Source organism: Cervus canadensis, chromosome 4 (genome assembly GCF_019320065.1).
Source record: "Cervus canadensis isolate Bull #8, Minnesota chromosome 4, ASM1932006v1, whole genome shotgun sequence".
Classification (NCBI taxonomy): Eukaryota; Metazoa; Chordata; class Mammalia; order Artiodactyla; family Cervidae; genus Cervus; species Cervus canadensis.
Genome location: NC_057389.1, coordinates 47,446,881 through 47,462,370, shown reverse-complemented (window position 1 = coordinate 47,462,370; position 15,490 = coordinate 47,446,881). Strand labels below are relative to the sequence as shown.

The following is a 15,490-nucleotide window of genomic DNA, read 5'->3' as shown; positions in this document are numbered from 1 at the left end:
AGACTCTAACAGCCTGACGACCATCTATCAGATGAAGCAACACACTCAGAATGGGAGCCCAAGCCCCTCTCCCCATGTGCATTCCAGTCCAGGTGGGGAAAAGGAGGCCAGGCAGTGATGAGCTGTAAGAGGCTGAAGGGGGAGGATGGGCACAGCAGGCTGTTTAAAACCTGTTCTCCAGGCAGAAGCTCCATTCGACACCTCGTCTCTCAGATGTAGCTGGGAAGGGGGGAATGACCCAGTTAGAAGGTGGCAGAAGGCTTTTTTTGGTTGGGTGTTTCCCCCCCACTTTGCAGATATTGCTGCCAAGAGCTTGGGGAATTGTTTTGAAGGACCAAAACAGCTTTATTAGCTGCAAGCCTCTCTTATTGGTGGGAATTATCTTAATGAGATGCCCCTCAAGTTTCTGTCCCAGAATTCTTGGGACCTGGAAACAACATATATGTCTAGAGTCAGGTCCATCACCAGGTTAAGAGGCTAAGCCCTTCCCCTGCCATACTTGCCCCTCAGCCTTATAGGGGTGCACCACAAAGACCCCTCAGCATCAACAGAGAGAGGAAACAGGTGTCAGTGGAAGCCAAGACTGACCCTCCAGGCTCCGATGTCTTCCCACAGCTCTCAGAGTCAAACCCAAGCCCCTCACTCTGGGGCTCAAAACCCTGCTGGCCTTTTCAGCCTCCTCTCTCGCCTCTCTCATTCATTCATGAGGCAGGAGGCAGTGCTAGTCTCCGAGTCTTTCTTCTGTTCTACTGGGTGCTGGGGATTCCTGCCAGGGCAAGGCACACGGGGTCCCTCGGGGGTCTGGCCCTCTGTTGCTACTCTCTCTGCTTTAGGGCCTTTGCACATGCTCTTCTGTTTTCCTGGGATATTCTTCCTCATTGGTGGCATAGAAACCTCCTTCTCAACCATCAGATCTTGGCTTAGATGTCACCTCCTCCAGGACACTTTCCTCAAGCTAAATAAAGTAGGCTCTCTGCCCCCTGCCACCCCACCCCCACATCTTAATCATAACTGTAAGAGGTGTGAGGTTATGCTCTGAGCTCCATGCTTCCTTTCCTTCACACTAATCACAGTTTGTAACTATTTTTTATGCTGGTTTGTTTTTAATCTACCCCCCACCCTTGAAAGTGGGAATGAACCATTTAATAAATAAGTACCAAGCACTTCCCATAGTAATAATAATATGCACTACCATCTATTGAGTGCTCACTATTTTTCAAATGCAAGTATTTTTGACCCTAGAACAACACATTTCTCTATTAGAGTAGAGGCTGTGACTAAGGCTGTGTGAACAGTGGAGTTAGACAGAAGGATGTCCTTTGGAGGTTAAGCCAACCAGCTGATGGATGGGATGTGGGGAGTAGGGAAATTGCCACCTAGGCTTTTGGCCTGAGTGTCTGGAGGAGAGGGGCCATTTACTGTGAGGAGAAGGCCAGGAAGCAGTGAGTCTCTGTTAAGTTTAACAAGGATTCATCAAGTACTCACTGTGTGTGTCTGGCACAGTTGCAGAACCAAATGAGCAAGATGCATGGTCTCTACCATCATGGAACATGTAGGGAGCCAGGAACCAAGGGGTAGGGATTTGCTAAGGTCCCTCAGTGAGCATGAAATGGGCTGGGGTCCACAGCCCCTCCCTCCCTGCTCCTCTGCCCCAGATGTGATTCTTCGGGACCCACACCTGTAGACGATTAGGCAGGGACCTCACCTCCAGACCAGAGAAGGATGGCCAGGGTAGGGCAGAGGCCTGGAAACTCCACCAGGAGACAGTTGAGAGGCTGTAGGTTGTTTAGCCCAGAAGACAGAGGGATGCAGTTGCTGCTTGTAACTCCCAGAAGGGCTGTTCTAGGCCAAAGGTGCCCCCTATTTCTGGTGCCCCTTGTGGAAAATCCTAGGAAGAATATAACTGTGTGATGAACGCAAGGACAGGCTGCTTTGCAGATAGTCCAAGCAGTCGGGTTAGGTATATGCTCTGAGGGTGTGGGCATCTGGACTTTGCTGGGAGTTTGGTCTAGCTGTGTTGTCCAATAGAACTTCCTGTAATGATGGCTCTGTATCTATACTGTCCAGTGTGCTAGCCATGAGCTACACGTGTCCACTGAGCAATTGCTATGTGGCTAGCATGACTAAAAAACTGAATTTTTAATTCTATTTAATTAATTTCAATTTAGGTAGCCACATATGGCTAGTAGCTGTCATATGGGACAGTGCAGGAAAATTCCTCTCCAGAGTTCCTAGAACGGTAATCCATTCCTGATGTGCCCCTTATTCTCCACTGAGGATTCTCTTGCCTCTTTTGTCTCTGCAGTCATCATCTTTTTGTCTCTGCATCATCATCTTATTCCTTCTGTTCCTCCTCCTTTCCCTCGTATCCCCCCTCCTCCCTTCCCTTCTTTCTTTTTCTCCATTGTCACAGATAGCTTTTATTAATATCTGTATTATAATACCTTGTTAAATACATGATCACATCTACTCTCCACAGCTTCCATGTCTGAAGGAAGTATTCCTGTCCTCCTTTCACAGATGAGTAATGGGATTCAGAAATGTTCAGAGGCTTACCTGGGTTCCCACTGCTAGCCCACAGCCGGGCTGGGTTAGAACCGTCAGGTCTATTTGACTATGAACTTTCTGTCCTCTTCACTGCCTCCCACAGCCAAGTCAGACTGGGGACCTCCTTGAAGAAGCCGGGTGAGGGGAAGAAGCAGAGGCAGCCTGGGAGGAGGAGGGGGCGGTGCTGACTGAACTTATTGCCTAGGAAGGAGGGTGACAGGGGTGGAGAAACTTGCCTAAACCTGCAGGGGCCCTGAGTGTGGCTGGTCTGGCCATCCTCTCATCTCACCCCCACACCCATGCTAGCCTCACTCTTGCTCCAGGAATGAGCAGGAGTGAATGAGGAATTGTGCTAGAGCAGCTAGGACTGGCAAACCAGCCAAAACAAGGACTAATCATGGGCCCAATAGAGAGTGCCTCATGGCCCAGGGAGGATATCCATCCATCATAGAACTGGGCAGCAGAAGTCCACCCACTGGTCATGCACATGGGGAAATGGGTCCAAGCTGAACATCACATGTCCAGCTGGTGGCCCAACCAGACTGCCCCACCCCCAGGCAATGTTCTTTGCCCTGCGGGCCCCCATCAGGCAGCATTCCTCCTTCTCCCAAGGGATCCCTCCAACATCCGCTTCTACAAATAGCTCAGTTCAGCTTGTCTTCTCCATAGCTCTTTGCCCTTTGCAAACTGCTTTCACATCCATTTTGCTCCCCAGGGGGAAGGGAAGCCCAAAGAAGTTCAACCACTTGTTAAGTCCATTAGCTAAGGATGCAGACCTGGGCCCAGGTCCATAAGGATGGGCCCAGAGCTACAGAGAAGTTCAGAATCTACAGGGCCCTGGGAGCTGACACCCAACCTCTGCTGCTGCATAGGAGAAACAGGCCCAGAGGGGAGAGGGGACTGATTTACGGCCACACCGGGACCTGCTGACTCCAGCTGGTGATTCAGAACCCCCTCTGGTAAGCTTGTTAAAGATGGCAGAGAGACCAGGATGCAACAGGCCTGAGAGCTTGTGAATGTGGATTTTTAACAAGCATCCACGCCTGCCTGTGTGCATTTCTCTGAGCCTGTGTGTGTCTGTTGGGTGCGGGGGATTTTGACATAAAGCCAGTGGGGTTGGACCACACAGAGAGGGGTCACGGATTTGTGTTCCAAGCTCTGAGGGCCAGAGCTGGCAGTGTCATCCCTCAGGGCCACAGACTCAGCAGGAAGAGGTCAAAGGAAGTGCTGACCCAGAGGCCACTTGATTTTCTGGGAGCCACCAACTCCGCCCTGGGGGCAGAGGCTGAACTCTGTCCCTGCCTGGCCCAGGCTGGATGAGGAGGCCCCACTGCAGACTGCCAGGCTCCTGCTCGCACCCTCCAGCTGGGCAGACTTTGTTTCTAGACTCTCAGACAGGGAAATCAGTCTTAGAATTCTTTCAGCAATAATAACAAATATAATCAGAGCATCAACAAACATTGGGAGCTTCATGTTTCCAAGTTGGAAGAGACCTTATAAATAAATGGTCTCATCCAACATACAATCCATTGCTTAGATCCATTTCCCAGCATCCCTGCCATATGGTTATCCCACCATGGAAATCATTAGGATCTACCTTTCCCTGCATGCCTACTATGTGTTCGGTATATGCTAGGCATCATTCATTCATCCATCTCAAGTGATCCCCTATATACTCGGGGTGAGAGTTAATTATGGGAGACCTTACACTGGGTGATTGGTTCTAGTGCTGTTTCGAAAACTAGACAGACCTGGGTCTGTCTCCAGGTCCCACCTGCAGATGTGCAGACCTTGCTGGGCCTCAGTGTTCGTGTCTGTAAACTGGGGCTAACACCTACACAGCTTCATAGGTTGTTGAGAGATGTATACAAAGTTCTTGACACATGGACATATTGGCTGTTATTAGAATAATTATTGCCATTTTCTAGATACAGAACATGAGGCTCAGAAAGGTAAGGTGACTGTCCTAGATCACCCAGCCAGTGAGAAGCCGGACAGCAAGCCCCAGAGGTCTGCCTGCTCAAACAACCACATGTCATGGTCACCTGGAGAGCTTTTCAAGTATCAAATCCCTGAGCCCAATTTTAGTCCCCCTGAGCCTGAACTTCTGGGCCAGAATCTGTGCTTTTAAAAGGCTCCTCGGGCATTTGAGGCTGCTGGTCAGGAGTCAGGACATTTAGCCTGGAGTTTCCCAGGGCCTCTGCTGTGCATGCTTTAGGGGTGGGGAGCTTGCTAACCTCTATGGCAGCCTGATGCATATGGATGGACCGTTCCTAGCATCCTACAACCAGAGCAGAGAGAAAGACTCATTTGGAGAGTTATCCAAGGTTCTTCTCCTCCCATGCTTCACCCCTAAGAGCTGGTGGGGGGACTCCCACCCTCTCTCCCACCTACGTGCCCTGGCATCTGGCCCAGAGGGTTATTCATTAGGTGACTGGGAGTGGCCTGGCCCCCATCAGACACCTGTTACAGGAGTCCGGACTTCCCTCTTAGGCCCAGTGTCCCAAAGGCCTGTAAATCATTCATCCTGGGCCCCCTCCCTGCCCCACCGCTGTCACGCACCTCCCTGCTCCCTCCCTCCTGGGCCCCCAGGGTGGCACAGGTGATAACACGAGGGGAAAGGAGGGCTGCTCACAGCAGTGGGGAGTTCTGGCCCAGAGCTGGACTGGAGCCCAGGGCGCCTGATTGTCATTAAAAATACAAATTCACATCTTCAGGGGCTAAAAATGCAAATACCCCGAAGACTCCCTCCTCCCTGTGGCTCCCCAGGCTTCAGTCCCTTCTCCAGGCAGCCCTGATACTGGCTTCCTGTATATTCTTTCAGAAAGAACTCTATGGGTGCACAAATATGTGTGTGTGTGTATATTCCATTTTTATATGAAAATAGTAACATACTATTCACACCATTTTGCCTTTTTAAAAACATAATGTTTTTAGAAATTGCTCCATATTGGCACATACAGAGCTTTATAATTTCTTCTTAATGACTGCCTAATGATCCTCTCCATGGATGTACCATCTCTTAACCAGTCCAGACTCACAGACATGTACATTGTCCTTACTTTTGTGCTGTCTGAAACAGCTACCTCTCTGGGCAGTTTTCTGTGGGATCACCCCCTGGAAGAGGGATTCAGAAGTCAAAGGGCATGTGCATGTTAAATGAGGCTGAGATCACCAAGTTGGGCTCCAAGGAGGACATTCCCATTATCACCCTCTGGCCAGTAGATGGGACTTTCTGGTTCCTGGACCACACAGTGTGATTTCAAACATTTGGTTCTTGGCAGAGCCATTTTCTCCGCAGTAAATTGTGTGCTTTGAGCAACTTCCCCAGATAGAAGTTGGTCAGTAGGTTCCTGAGCCCACCAGCCCCTCTCTTGGGTCCAGGAGGCTGTAACAGGTCCTGGGTCTTCACTGGCAGTCTTGCTAGAGGTGCAACTATGCAGAGAGGAGTAACTATGTAGCCAGAACCCCATCTCTTGTCTAGTTCCTGCTGCCCCCAGAGTTGGGGGAAAGAGCCCAGGCTGGAGGTCAGAAAATCTGAGCCCAGATTGATACCACTACCAGGCAGGATGACCCTCAGCAAGTGTCCTTTGCTGAGCCTTGATTTCCCCCATCTATGAAATGGGTGTAATGGATCCCCACTTGCTCATCAGGGAGGATAGGAGTGAGGGTTGGATGCCTGAGGAAAAGGATGTCTTTATAATCTCTCAGGCTGAGGTCTGGGTGGGTAGGAAGCCTCCTTCCCCTACTGCCAAAAGTGAATCTTTTGGGCATTTTCAACCTGAGGGCCATCCAGCCCCCGCCAGGACTTTTGGGGATCTGCCCTCACCATGGTCTGGACCCTCCCTTTCAAAAATACAAGTAGACCATGGGTCTGCAATTTGAGCTTCTAATGCCAGTGCTTAGAGGGCCATAGAGCAGGCTCTGTGGACCCCAAATCTGGTGGGGTGAGGACCTATGCACTAGAGCAGAAGCTGCAGGCCTGGTAACTGCCTGGGGCTTCAGTAACCCTGAATGTACAGGGAGTTTGGACGAGAAGAACTCACAAGGCCTCTCTTATTTGGACCTCTGGCTGCTGTATAACCATTCTGAACGTCAATATCTTCATCTATAATGTGGGAGGAGACTGAACTTCTATGACCCTTTCTGGCTTTGGCCCAGTGAGCCCAGCAGGGCTGTGGGTTCAGAGATCTGCTGGGTTCCAGCGGTGGTGGCATTAGGCAGAATTGTTTTTGAGCTGGCGTTGAATTTTCTAGGTCAAGAAGGGGCCCCATTTGGAGCCAAGGCCTCGGCGGCCACTCCCTGGTCCCTTTCCTGGGTTAGGCCTGGCTGAGGGCCGAGGCTGTCTCGTGCTGTGTCGGGCAATGGGCTGAGGTCAGTGGTTGTGGAAGAGTCCAGTGTGGTTCTGCTGCTCTGGCAGGAAACTCAAGGGAAAGAGCCCAGGAACATCTGCTGTCTCCTGTTCTCCACAAACCATTTGGCTCTTGGGAAGCCCAGCACTGTCCTGCCAAGCTGTGTGGGCTGGGTGGGGAAGGCGGAGGCTGGAACAGTGTGGGGGGGTAGTTAGTGCAGGGGTGTTGAGGGACAGGCAGGCCCAGAGCAGGGACCACGGAGATGAAGGTCAGGTTGTTGTGGGGGCATCTGGGTGAAGTGGGAGGGGGTCGATGGTTATTCAGACCGACCAGGCCCTGGTGGGATGCAGGGGTGGGTCTGAAAATGCTTGCATGTGCCTCCTGATCATAGCCACGTGCCCAGTTTCTTACAAAAGGACACTGGTATTGAGACAGGCCCTCATAGCAGCCCAGGCCAAGCATGACTCTTTAATAGTCTCTCCAGACAGACCTCTGATCCCAGCCCAAAAGAAATCCCTGACATTAACCCATCCAGTTCCTGGTCCAAGGCTGAGTCTCATGTGGCAGCCAAGCTACCACCTTCTTTCTCCTGAGTTATGGCAGGTCTCCCCACACTTCTGCCATTCTCACAGTCTGTTCTCTATGAAGCAGCCAGAGGCATCTTAAGAGGCATCTTAAAACCTACATCAAACCTCATGTCTCCTCTGCTCAAAACCCTGTAATGGCTCCTGTCGCAGACAGAGCAAAACCCAGGGTCCTTTCCATGGCCTGTGGGCCTTGCATGACCTGCCCACTCCTTCTGCTCATGGCATCCTGGGCACACCAGCCTCCTCACTGTTCCTCCCTCTTCAGACAGCAGGCACGTCCCCACCTCAGGGACTTTGCACCTACTGTTCCCTCTGCTTGGGCACCTCTTCCCCAGACAGCTGCATTGTTCTTTCCCTCACTTCCTTTAGATCTTTGCTCAAGCTCCCCTTCAAGGTAAGGCCTTCATGGACCACTCCATTTAAAATCATAGCCTCTCTCCTCCCTAAATTCCCAGTCCTTCTTTTTTTTTTTTCATTTATTTTTATTAGTTGGAGGCTAATTACTTCACAACATTTCAGTGGGTTTTGTCATACATTGACATGAATCAGCCACCAGTCCTTCTTTTTTCTCTGAAATACTTTTCATCAATTAACATAAATAATTTTCATATTTTTTAATTTTTACTTATCTCCCTCCACTAGGACCTAAGCTTCATGAGGGCAGGGACTTTTAATTTTGCTCACTGCTGTACTCTGGACTTGGCCCACAGCAGGAACTCTGTAAATATCTGTGGGCTGATCTGAGCACTCTTGCGTGAGTCTGGGCTCAGGCTGGAGTGTGAATGGCTCCAAGCAGACCAGCCCCTGGCATGCAGCTCCAGCTCAGGGCTTGTGTCTAGAACCACGGTCTTTTGAGGAACCTGACACGTCCTGGGGAACAACCAGCAGCCCCAATACTTTCTGTCTGATTGTTTGGCCAGCAACCAATTGGCATTCAACAGGAACTGAGGAGCATATACCCCAGGGCAGTTCCTGAAAGCTTCCTGCTTCCAGCCTCTGGCTGTGGCGGCCCTTCCTGCTTTCTCCACCACAGGAGAGAAGAGCAGCCGATGTCTCTGTCTCAACCTTACCCTTGCTGCCAGGTGTTCCTCCAAGGATCCCTGAATGAGAACCACCTGGGGAGCTTGTGAAAGATGCAGATTCCACCCCAAGGCTTTCTAGTCTGCATGCTCAGTGACGCTCTGGAAGCTGTGTTTTTCACAAGTTCCCCATGTGTCTGTGTGCGGCCACACCTGGGAACTGGTGCATAAAGGCTGGTGGGCCGGGCAGTCAGAGTAGGGCTCTGGGTCAGCAGACCTGGCTGAAACCCCATCTTCACCTGCAGCTTGCTGGGTAAACCTGGGCAAGTTGCACCCTGTCTCTGAGCCTCCTGCTCAGTCGCTCAGACGTGTCCGACTCTGTGATCCCATGGACTGTAGCCTGTCAGGCTCCTCTGTCCGTGGGATTCTCCAGGCAAGACTACTGGAGTGGGTTACCATACTCTCCTCCAGGGGATCTTTCTGACCCAGGGATTGAACCCACATTCCCTGCATCTCCTGCATTACAGGCGGATACTTTGCCTGCTGAACCATCAAGGAAGCCTCTCTCTCAGTGTTAGGGACCCTAGATGGGCATGAGAACAGTGCTTGACTCCCACGTTGGGAGTCTCCAAGCCTGATTGTTACTCTCTCAGCATTCTTCTCCAGGGGGCCTGGATTGCTCTTCCTCCTGGGAGCCCTGCCTTGCCCTTTTGCAGGCTCCTCTCCCCACTCATCTCTCCCCCTGGCACTTCTGCTTCTCAGGTAAGACCCGGACCAAGGACAAATACCGCGTGGTCTATACTGACCACCAGCGCCTGGAGCTGGAGAAGGAGTTCCACTACAGCCGTTACATCACCATCCGGCGGAAATCAGAGCTGGCCGCCAACCTGGGGCTCACTGAACGGCAGGTGTGTAGGGCCCCTACTTCGGCTGCAGGAGCAGCACTGCGAGTCTGGCCTCCAGGCTACCAGGCAGATTATGGAGCTCAGTCAAGGGAGAACAGAGAGGCTGTCTCCTGGCCATGGTCATACAACAGAACAGGAACTGAGCTGCTGCCATAAATCCCCTGGCCAATAAAACCCAATATCCCTGGGCACCAATAGGGGGATAGGGGGTCTGATTAATTATAGGCTACAGCGGGCTTTGATCAGTGCTGTTTAAATCCAGAGGAGGGAGCAGTCACAGGGAGCACAGGGAAGGCTTCCTGGAGGAGGGGTATTGGAGCATGGCTTTGGAAGATGGAGAGGAAGAGGGTTACAGAAAAAGTTGTCTTAAGAGTAAAGGAGCAGGGGTGGAGGGGTGGCTGTGGGGGTGGGAGGGAGGCTCAAAAGGGAGGGAATACATGTATACTTATGACTGACTCATGCTGTTGCACAGCGGAAACCAACACAACATTGTAAACCAATTATCTTCCAATTAAAAATAAATAAAATTTAAAAATTAAAATAAAAAGTAAAGTAAAGGGATGGAGGAACTGCTGCAACTCCTATATATTGCTGGGCAGAATAAAAAAAATATTACCGGTACTTCAAAAAAAAAAAGGCAAGGGAACAAGTTCCAGAAGGGGAGAACATGTTCAGGGTACATGAACGGTTGGGGTAGCTGGAGCCGGAGGGAAGCCCCAAATGCCACAGTAAGAAACAAGAGCTCCACTGCACTCTCCCTTCCTCTTGCTCTGTCATTCAGTCTCCACACTGTCAGCCCCATCTCTGTTCTCTGACCCCACAGGTGAAGATCTGGTTCCAAAACCGGCGGGCCAAGGAGCGCAAAGTGAACAAGAAGAAACAGCAGCAGCAGCCTCCACAGCCACCCCCACCAGCCCATGACATCACCCCCACCCCAGCAGGGCCACCCCTGGGGGGCCTGTGCCCCAGCTCAGCCAGCCTCCTGGGCGCCTCCTCCCCAGTGCCTGTCAAGGAGGAATATCTTCCATAGCCCCCTGACCAGCCTTGTGGGCTGGGGGCCTTGAGGACTCAGGTGCTGGGAATGTGGCTCCTGCTGGGGCCCAGGAATCTGAGTCCTAAGCCATGCCACTGACCTTCTGAGTGACCCTGGACAAATCACCCACCTACTCCCTGCACCCCCTGGGCCCACCCATGCAGTGAACATGTTGAATAGGACCTTTTCCCCGCTTTGGTGTTCTAGGCCTCAGGGGGATAAGGGTGCCTGGGGTGGGAAGTCTTAATCCCCAGGGAGCTAGGTGAGGAGGGGCTAGCTCCTCCTCCATAGGCTCAAAGGTGGGAGGCTGTTGTAGGGACCAGACTCCTGGAGAAAGGAGATGGAATCCAGAGAAGATGGCTTGCAGACCAAGACCTGAGGGGGTCCAAGGGAAGGGTGTCAGCCGCCACCTGCCTTTTCCTGCAGGCTCACGTCTACCTGCCCCCATAATCACGTGCCTCGAACCCTCTTCTTGCGGAATGCAAAGCACAAAGCCCGCAGGATTGAGCCTGGGCAAGAGATGACCGTCCTCTCTGAGCTACACAGCATATCCCCTCACACCCATTCTCAGTGGGGCTTCCAGATTGTGGGGAGGCCTCTGAAGGGGACATAGGGGCAGAGTCTACCCTACCAAGTTTCTACCACCCCACCAGGCTGTCCCTTGGGGAGCAGGCCTCAGAGAGCCCCCAGAGGACTTTCTCTGAACCAAACAGACCTCACAACTGGGCAAGTGTGTTGCACAGAGAATGGAATCTCTTGGATGCAGCGTCAAGAATAAATTTTTTTTTCTCTTTTTAAAAATGTATAAAAATCATTATACATAGCACGAAAATATTTAAAAAGTGTAAATCATCCTCATCTTTCTCAGCAACTGCATAGTCCCTCCTAGTCTCTGAAGGCCTACAACAAGGTCACCTTTAAAACACATTTTAAAGATCAAAACACAACATCATTAGAGTAAGTCTATGAGACTATGTCAAATTTTAAGTCCATTTTGTAAGCAGAATCATCAGATTCAATCTTTCAGTCTTTTGAATTTTTCAAACACTCAGGGATTTCTCTTAACAGATGACATTCATTGGGCACTCCCACTTGCCAGGCATAGGGAATGCACACTCCTTGCCCCCAGAATTCCCAGTCTGAGCTATGCTTTAGGTATCAGGGGAGCAGAGCATCCAGGGAGTCCAGAGAGAGCTCCCAGCTTATCTTCGAGGGTCTGGAAGGCTTCCTGGAGAAGGTGATGTTTGAAGTGAGGCCTATAGGACTAGTGGGTGTTGTCAAGCCAAGAAGGAGGAATGGTTAAAAAAAAAAAAAAGATTATGAACAACATGAGCTTGAAGTTTACTTTTTAGAAACTCCTGAGAAAAGCTGCTATTTTCAGCTCCCTTTCAGAGGTGGAGAGGAGTCTGTTGCCTGGGGCCTTCACTCCCTAGAGGGTTCCGGTGCCAGCTGCCTGCCCCTCTGTTTACTGTTCTGGGAGGTGGCCCAGCCATAAAAACTGTGTGCAGTCTGCCTGCCTGCCCTTTGCTCCTGGGGCACATTACAACAGTGCGTGAGGTGGATTCAGTCCCCACATGAGTCCCTGAAGAGCAGAGGCTCTCCTCTCTCCTCCTTCTCCTCCTGGTGGCCTGGGAGGCATCATGGCTTAACTGAGGATGGTGGACATCTAAGACATGGGGACCTGGTGGAACCAGGGGAAAGGACCAGGCTTCCAGGAGCAGAGGAAGAAGATGGGTGGCAGGGTGGCTAGCAGTGATTGAATATAGTTTTCTGACCTTCAGAAACATTTGCTGTGTGACCCTTGGGTAATTGCTTCCCACCTTTGAGCCTCATTTCCCCATCTGTAAGACAAAGGAGCTTGTTTATCAAGGGAAAAAAATGACTGTGGTCAAGTAAGTTTGGGAAGTCCTGGAGACTCAACCCTTCTGGGATAGTCACAGTGGTGCATTAACACATCAAAGACTGACAAGTCCCACAGCAAAGAAACCCCCTGAATTTTCTTTAATCCAGCATTCCCCATGCTTCACTATCCAGGAGACCCCTACTGGCATCTACCAGCACCCCACAGAAGACTGTGTGCTCTGGAGTGTGGGGCTGGAGGGCCACACTTCAACTGTGACTCAGTGTTTAGTTAGCAAGATTCTGTTGTCACAAGGCCTGGACTCCAGCTTGGCTACTTCCAAGCTGTGAGACTTCAGGCAAGTTACTTAGCATCTCTGAGCCTCAGCATCCCCATGTGTCAAATGGAAATAAAATACTCTAAGGTGTCTCAGAATTGTGTTTAGCACAGGGCCTGACATGCAATAAGTCCTGTGTTTTAGCCACCTGCTCCCAGGGCTGCTATATCCTAGGGTGAGACACTGGCAGGCCTGACCGATGCTCTAACTACCCCTGCCCCCAGGGCTGAGGACAGATGGCGGCTGGGAGGATCTGAGGCAGGACAAGCTTGTCCCCAGCCATAGGAAGACCTCTGTGGGGCTGGAGGTTAGTCTCCAGGCTGGCAGGCTGAGGAAATTGCAGCTGCTGTCTACTGGAAAATCCGGGGGTTGGGTGAGACCCACAGGTTGGGCTGGCCATCACCTGTCAACTGCTGTTTGAGCTTCATGGGAAAGGAAACTTTGATCTAAGACATCTTCCAAGCAGTGTCTTGAGATGCCATGTGAGATAATACATTCCCTGCCACACAGAGAGTTCCACCAGATCTGGGGGTGTTGTAATGGCTCAGGAAAAGGACCCCTCATGTACTGTCAGACCCTGCAGTCACCCCAGTGCTAAGAGGTGTTCGGGTTTTCCTATCAGGAATGACCCGGTGCTGCTTCTGCTTTGCATATAGTGACTTTGTGCTTCCCCCCTGGCTGGGTGGCAGGCCCTGAGTTGGTATTAGAGATGGGAGAAGTGTGGAGGCAAAAATGACACCTGACCTGGCCTGGCTGTGCAAGGCCCAGGGCCTAGTCACGGCCTCTAGCAAATCCGAAACATGCGTGTTAGCACTACATTTCTGTAGACCCCTAAGACCATGTTGAGAACCTGAGTCTTGTGGATGAGACTCCGTCACTGATGGCCAAGAGCCTGGTGTGGTCTGAGTGGAGAGGGCCACAGATCAAGACCAGGGAGGGACTCGGGGCTGGGAGTGGAGTGTCCACACAGAGGAGGTCTCTAGCCAGGAAGCCGACCTGGCTCTAAGTGGATGAGATGCCCAACCAGTGGGACACAGAAGCTGGGAGCAGAGCAGGTGTAGGATGGGGCGGCTTCAGAGGGTATGGCCGCTCCAGAACTACTTTCTCTGAATCTCACCAGATGGACTAGCAGTCTGGATCCTCATCTTTCACAGTCACCACTGGCTGGTGTAACAAAACACATGCTCTACAGTGATAAAGTCTGAACATTTAAGCAAACTAAAAATGTTTATTTATATGCATTTAAAAATATCTTCCTATATAATAAAAGGAAGTACATTTTCATCTCACATTTTCTTTAAGACCAGTACATATCCCCATTTTTCTGGTTTGATGTGAGACTAAGAAAAATAAAGGAGAGAGAGAGGGAAGGGGGAAAGAGAAATAGATTATGTATTAGGTTTGGATTCCTAACTAGTTATTTTGCCAAGTGGTACCCAAATTTCCCCTCAGAGGGGGAAGGGGTAGTGTTGAGAACAACTGTCAAATGTGCTCAGTGGCAGAACTCATGGCCAGTTGCATGATCATAAAACTAGAGTTTCAGAGGGTGACTGACTCATGTGGACAATGTCTTGTGAAAAATGTTGAGGGGGTTGTTTGTTGTATGAAGTACAGACTTTTCCAACAAGGGCTGTGGTGATGAGGGTGAAGATGGAGGAAGCTGTGATATGGAGGGCAGAGCCTGGGTGGGGTCAGACTCCTTGATTCCTCGCCTCACTTGCCTCTACTTCACTGAATGATTTTCCAAGTCCTGCTTCCTCTGGGCCTCACTTTCCCCATGTGAAAGGTGAGCCCCAGTGACTGCTGGTGCTGTTTGGTGGTCACCTCATGATGTGTTTGAGAATGGCTAAAGTCCCAGCCCCATTCCCTTCTCCTCCTCTAGGGCTGGCTCCCTCCAGGGCTGGATCTCGGGGGAGCAGGTGCTACTGGGAAGTGGCAACAAGAAGGCAAGTCTTTTAGGGTTCCTGAGCCAATGCCTTGTCTCTACTCCCTGTTCCCATGCTTCTCTGCGCCTTGCTTAGAGTCTAATGAAATCTACAAGTCAATGAGAGGGAGTGGTTCAGTCAAGCTGCCACCCATCCTGTAAGAGGTGTGATGGCAGCCACAGGCCCCTGGATCCAGGAACCACTGGCTTTTGCCTCTCCCCAGGCATGGCCTGGAAGCAGAGATCAAATTGCCAACATCTGTTGGATCATCGAAAAAGCAAGAGAGTTCCAGAAAAACATCTACTTTATTGACTATGCCAAAGCCTTTGACTATGTGGATCACAACAAAATGTGGAAAATTCTTCAAGAGATGGGGAATACCAGATCACCTTACCTGCCTCCTGAGAAATCTGTATACAGGTCAAGAAGCAACAGTTAGAGCCAGACATGGAACAACAGACTGGTTCCAACCTGGGAAAGGAGTACATGAAGGCTGTATATTGTCACCCTGCTCATTTAACTTATATGCAGAGTACATCGTGAGAAATGCTGGGCTGGCTGAAGCACAAGCTGGAATCAAGATTGCTGGGAGAAATATCAATAACCTCAGATACGCAGATGATACCACCCTTATGGCAGAAAGTGAAGAACTAAAGAGCCTCTTGATGAAAGTGAAAGAGGAGAGTGAAAAAGTTGGCTTAAAGCTCAACATTCAGAAAACTAAGATCATGGCATCTGGTCCCATCACTTTGTGGCAAATATAAGAGGAAACAATGGAAACCTTGAGAGACTTTTTTTTTGGGGGGGGGGGGAGGCTCCAAAATCACTGCAGATGGTGACTGCAGCCATGAAATTAAAAGATGCTTGCTCCTTGGAAGAAAAGCTATGACCAACCTAGACAGCATATTAAAAAGCAGAGACTTTATTTTGCTGACAAAGGTCCAT

General features: G+C 50.6%; 1 protein-coding gene across 1 annotated transcript in view; it reads left to right on the top strand.

The window, feature by feature from the left end:
- Positions 1-11,244, top strand: part of CDX1 (caudal type homeobox 1) — a 29,441-nt gene extending 18,197 nt beyond the window's left edge. The window contains exons 3-4 of the mRNA XM_043464979.1: positions 9,268-9,413; positions 10,234-11,244. Of these exons, the coding sequence (XP_043320914.1) occupies positions 9,268-9,413; positions 10,234-10,440 (353 nt within the window). The 3' untranslated portion in view covers positions 10,441-11,244. The remainder of the gene's footprint in view (positions 1-9,267; positions 9,414-10,233) is intronic.
- The last annotated feature ends 4,246 nt before the right edge of the window (positions 11,245-15,490 follow it).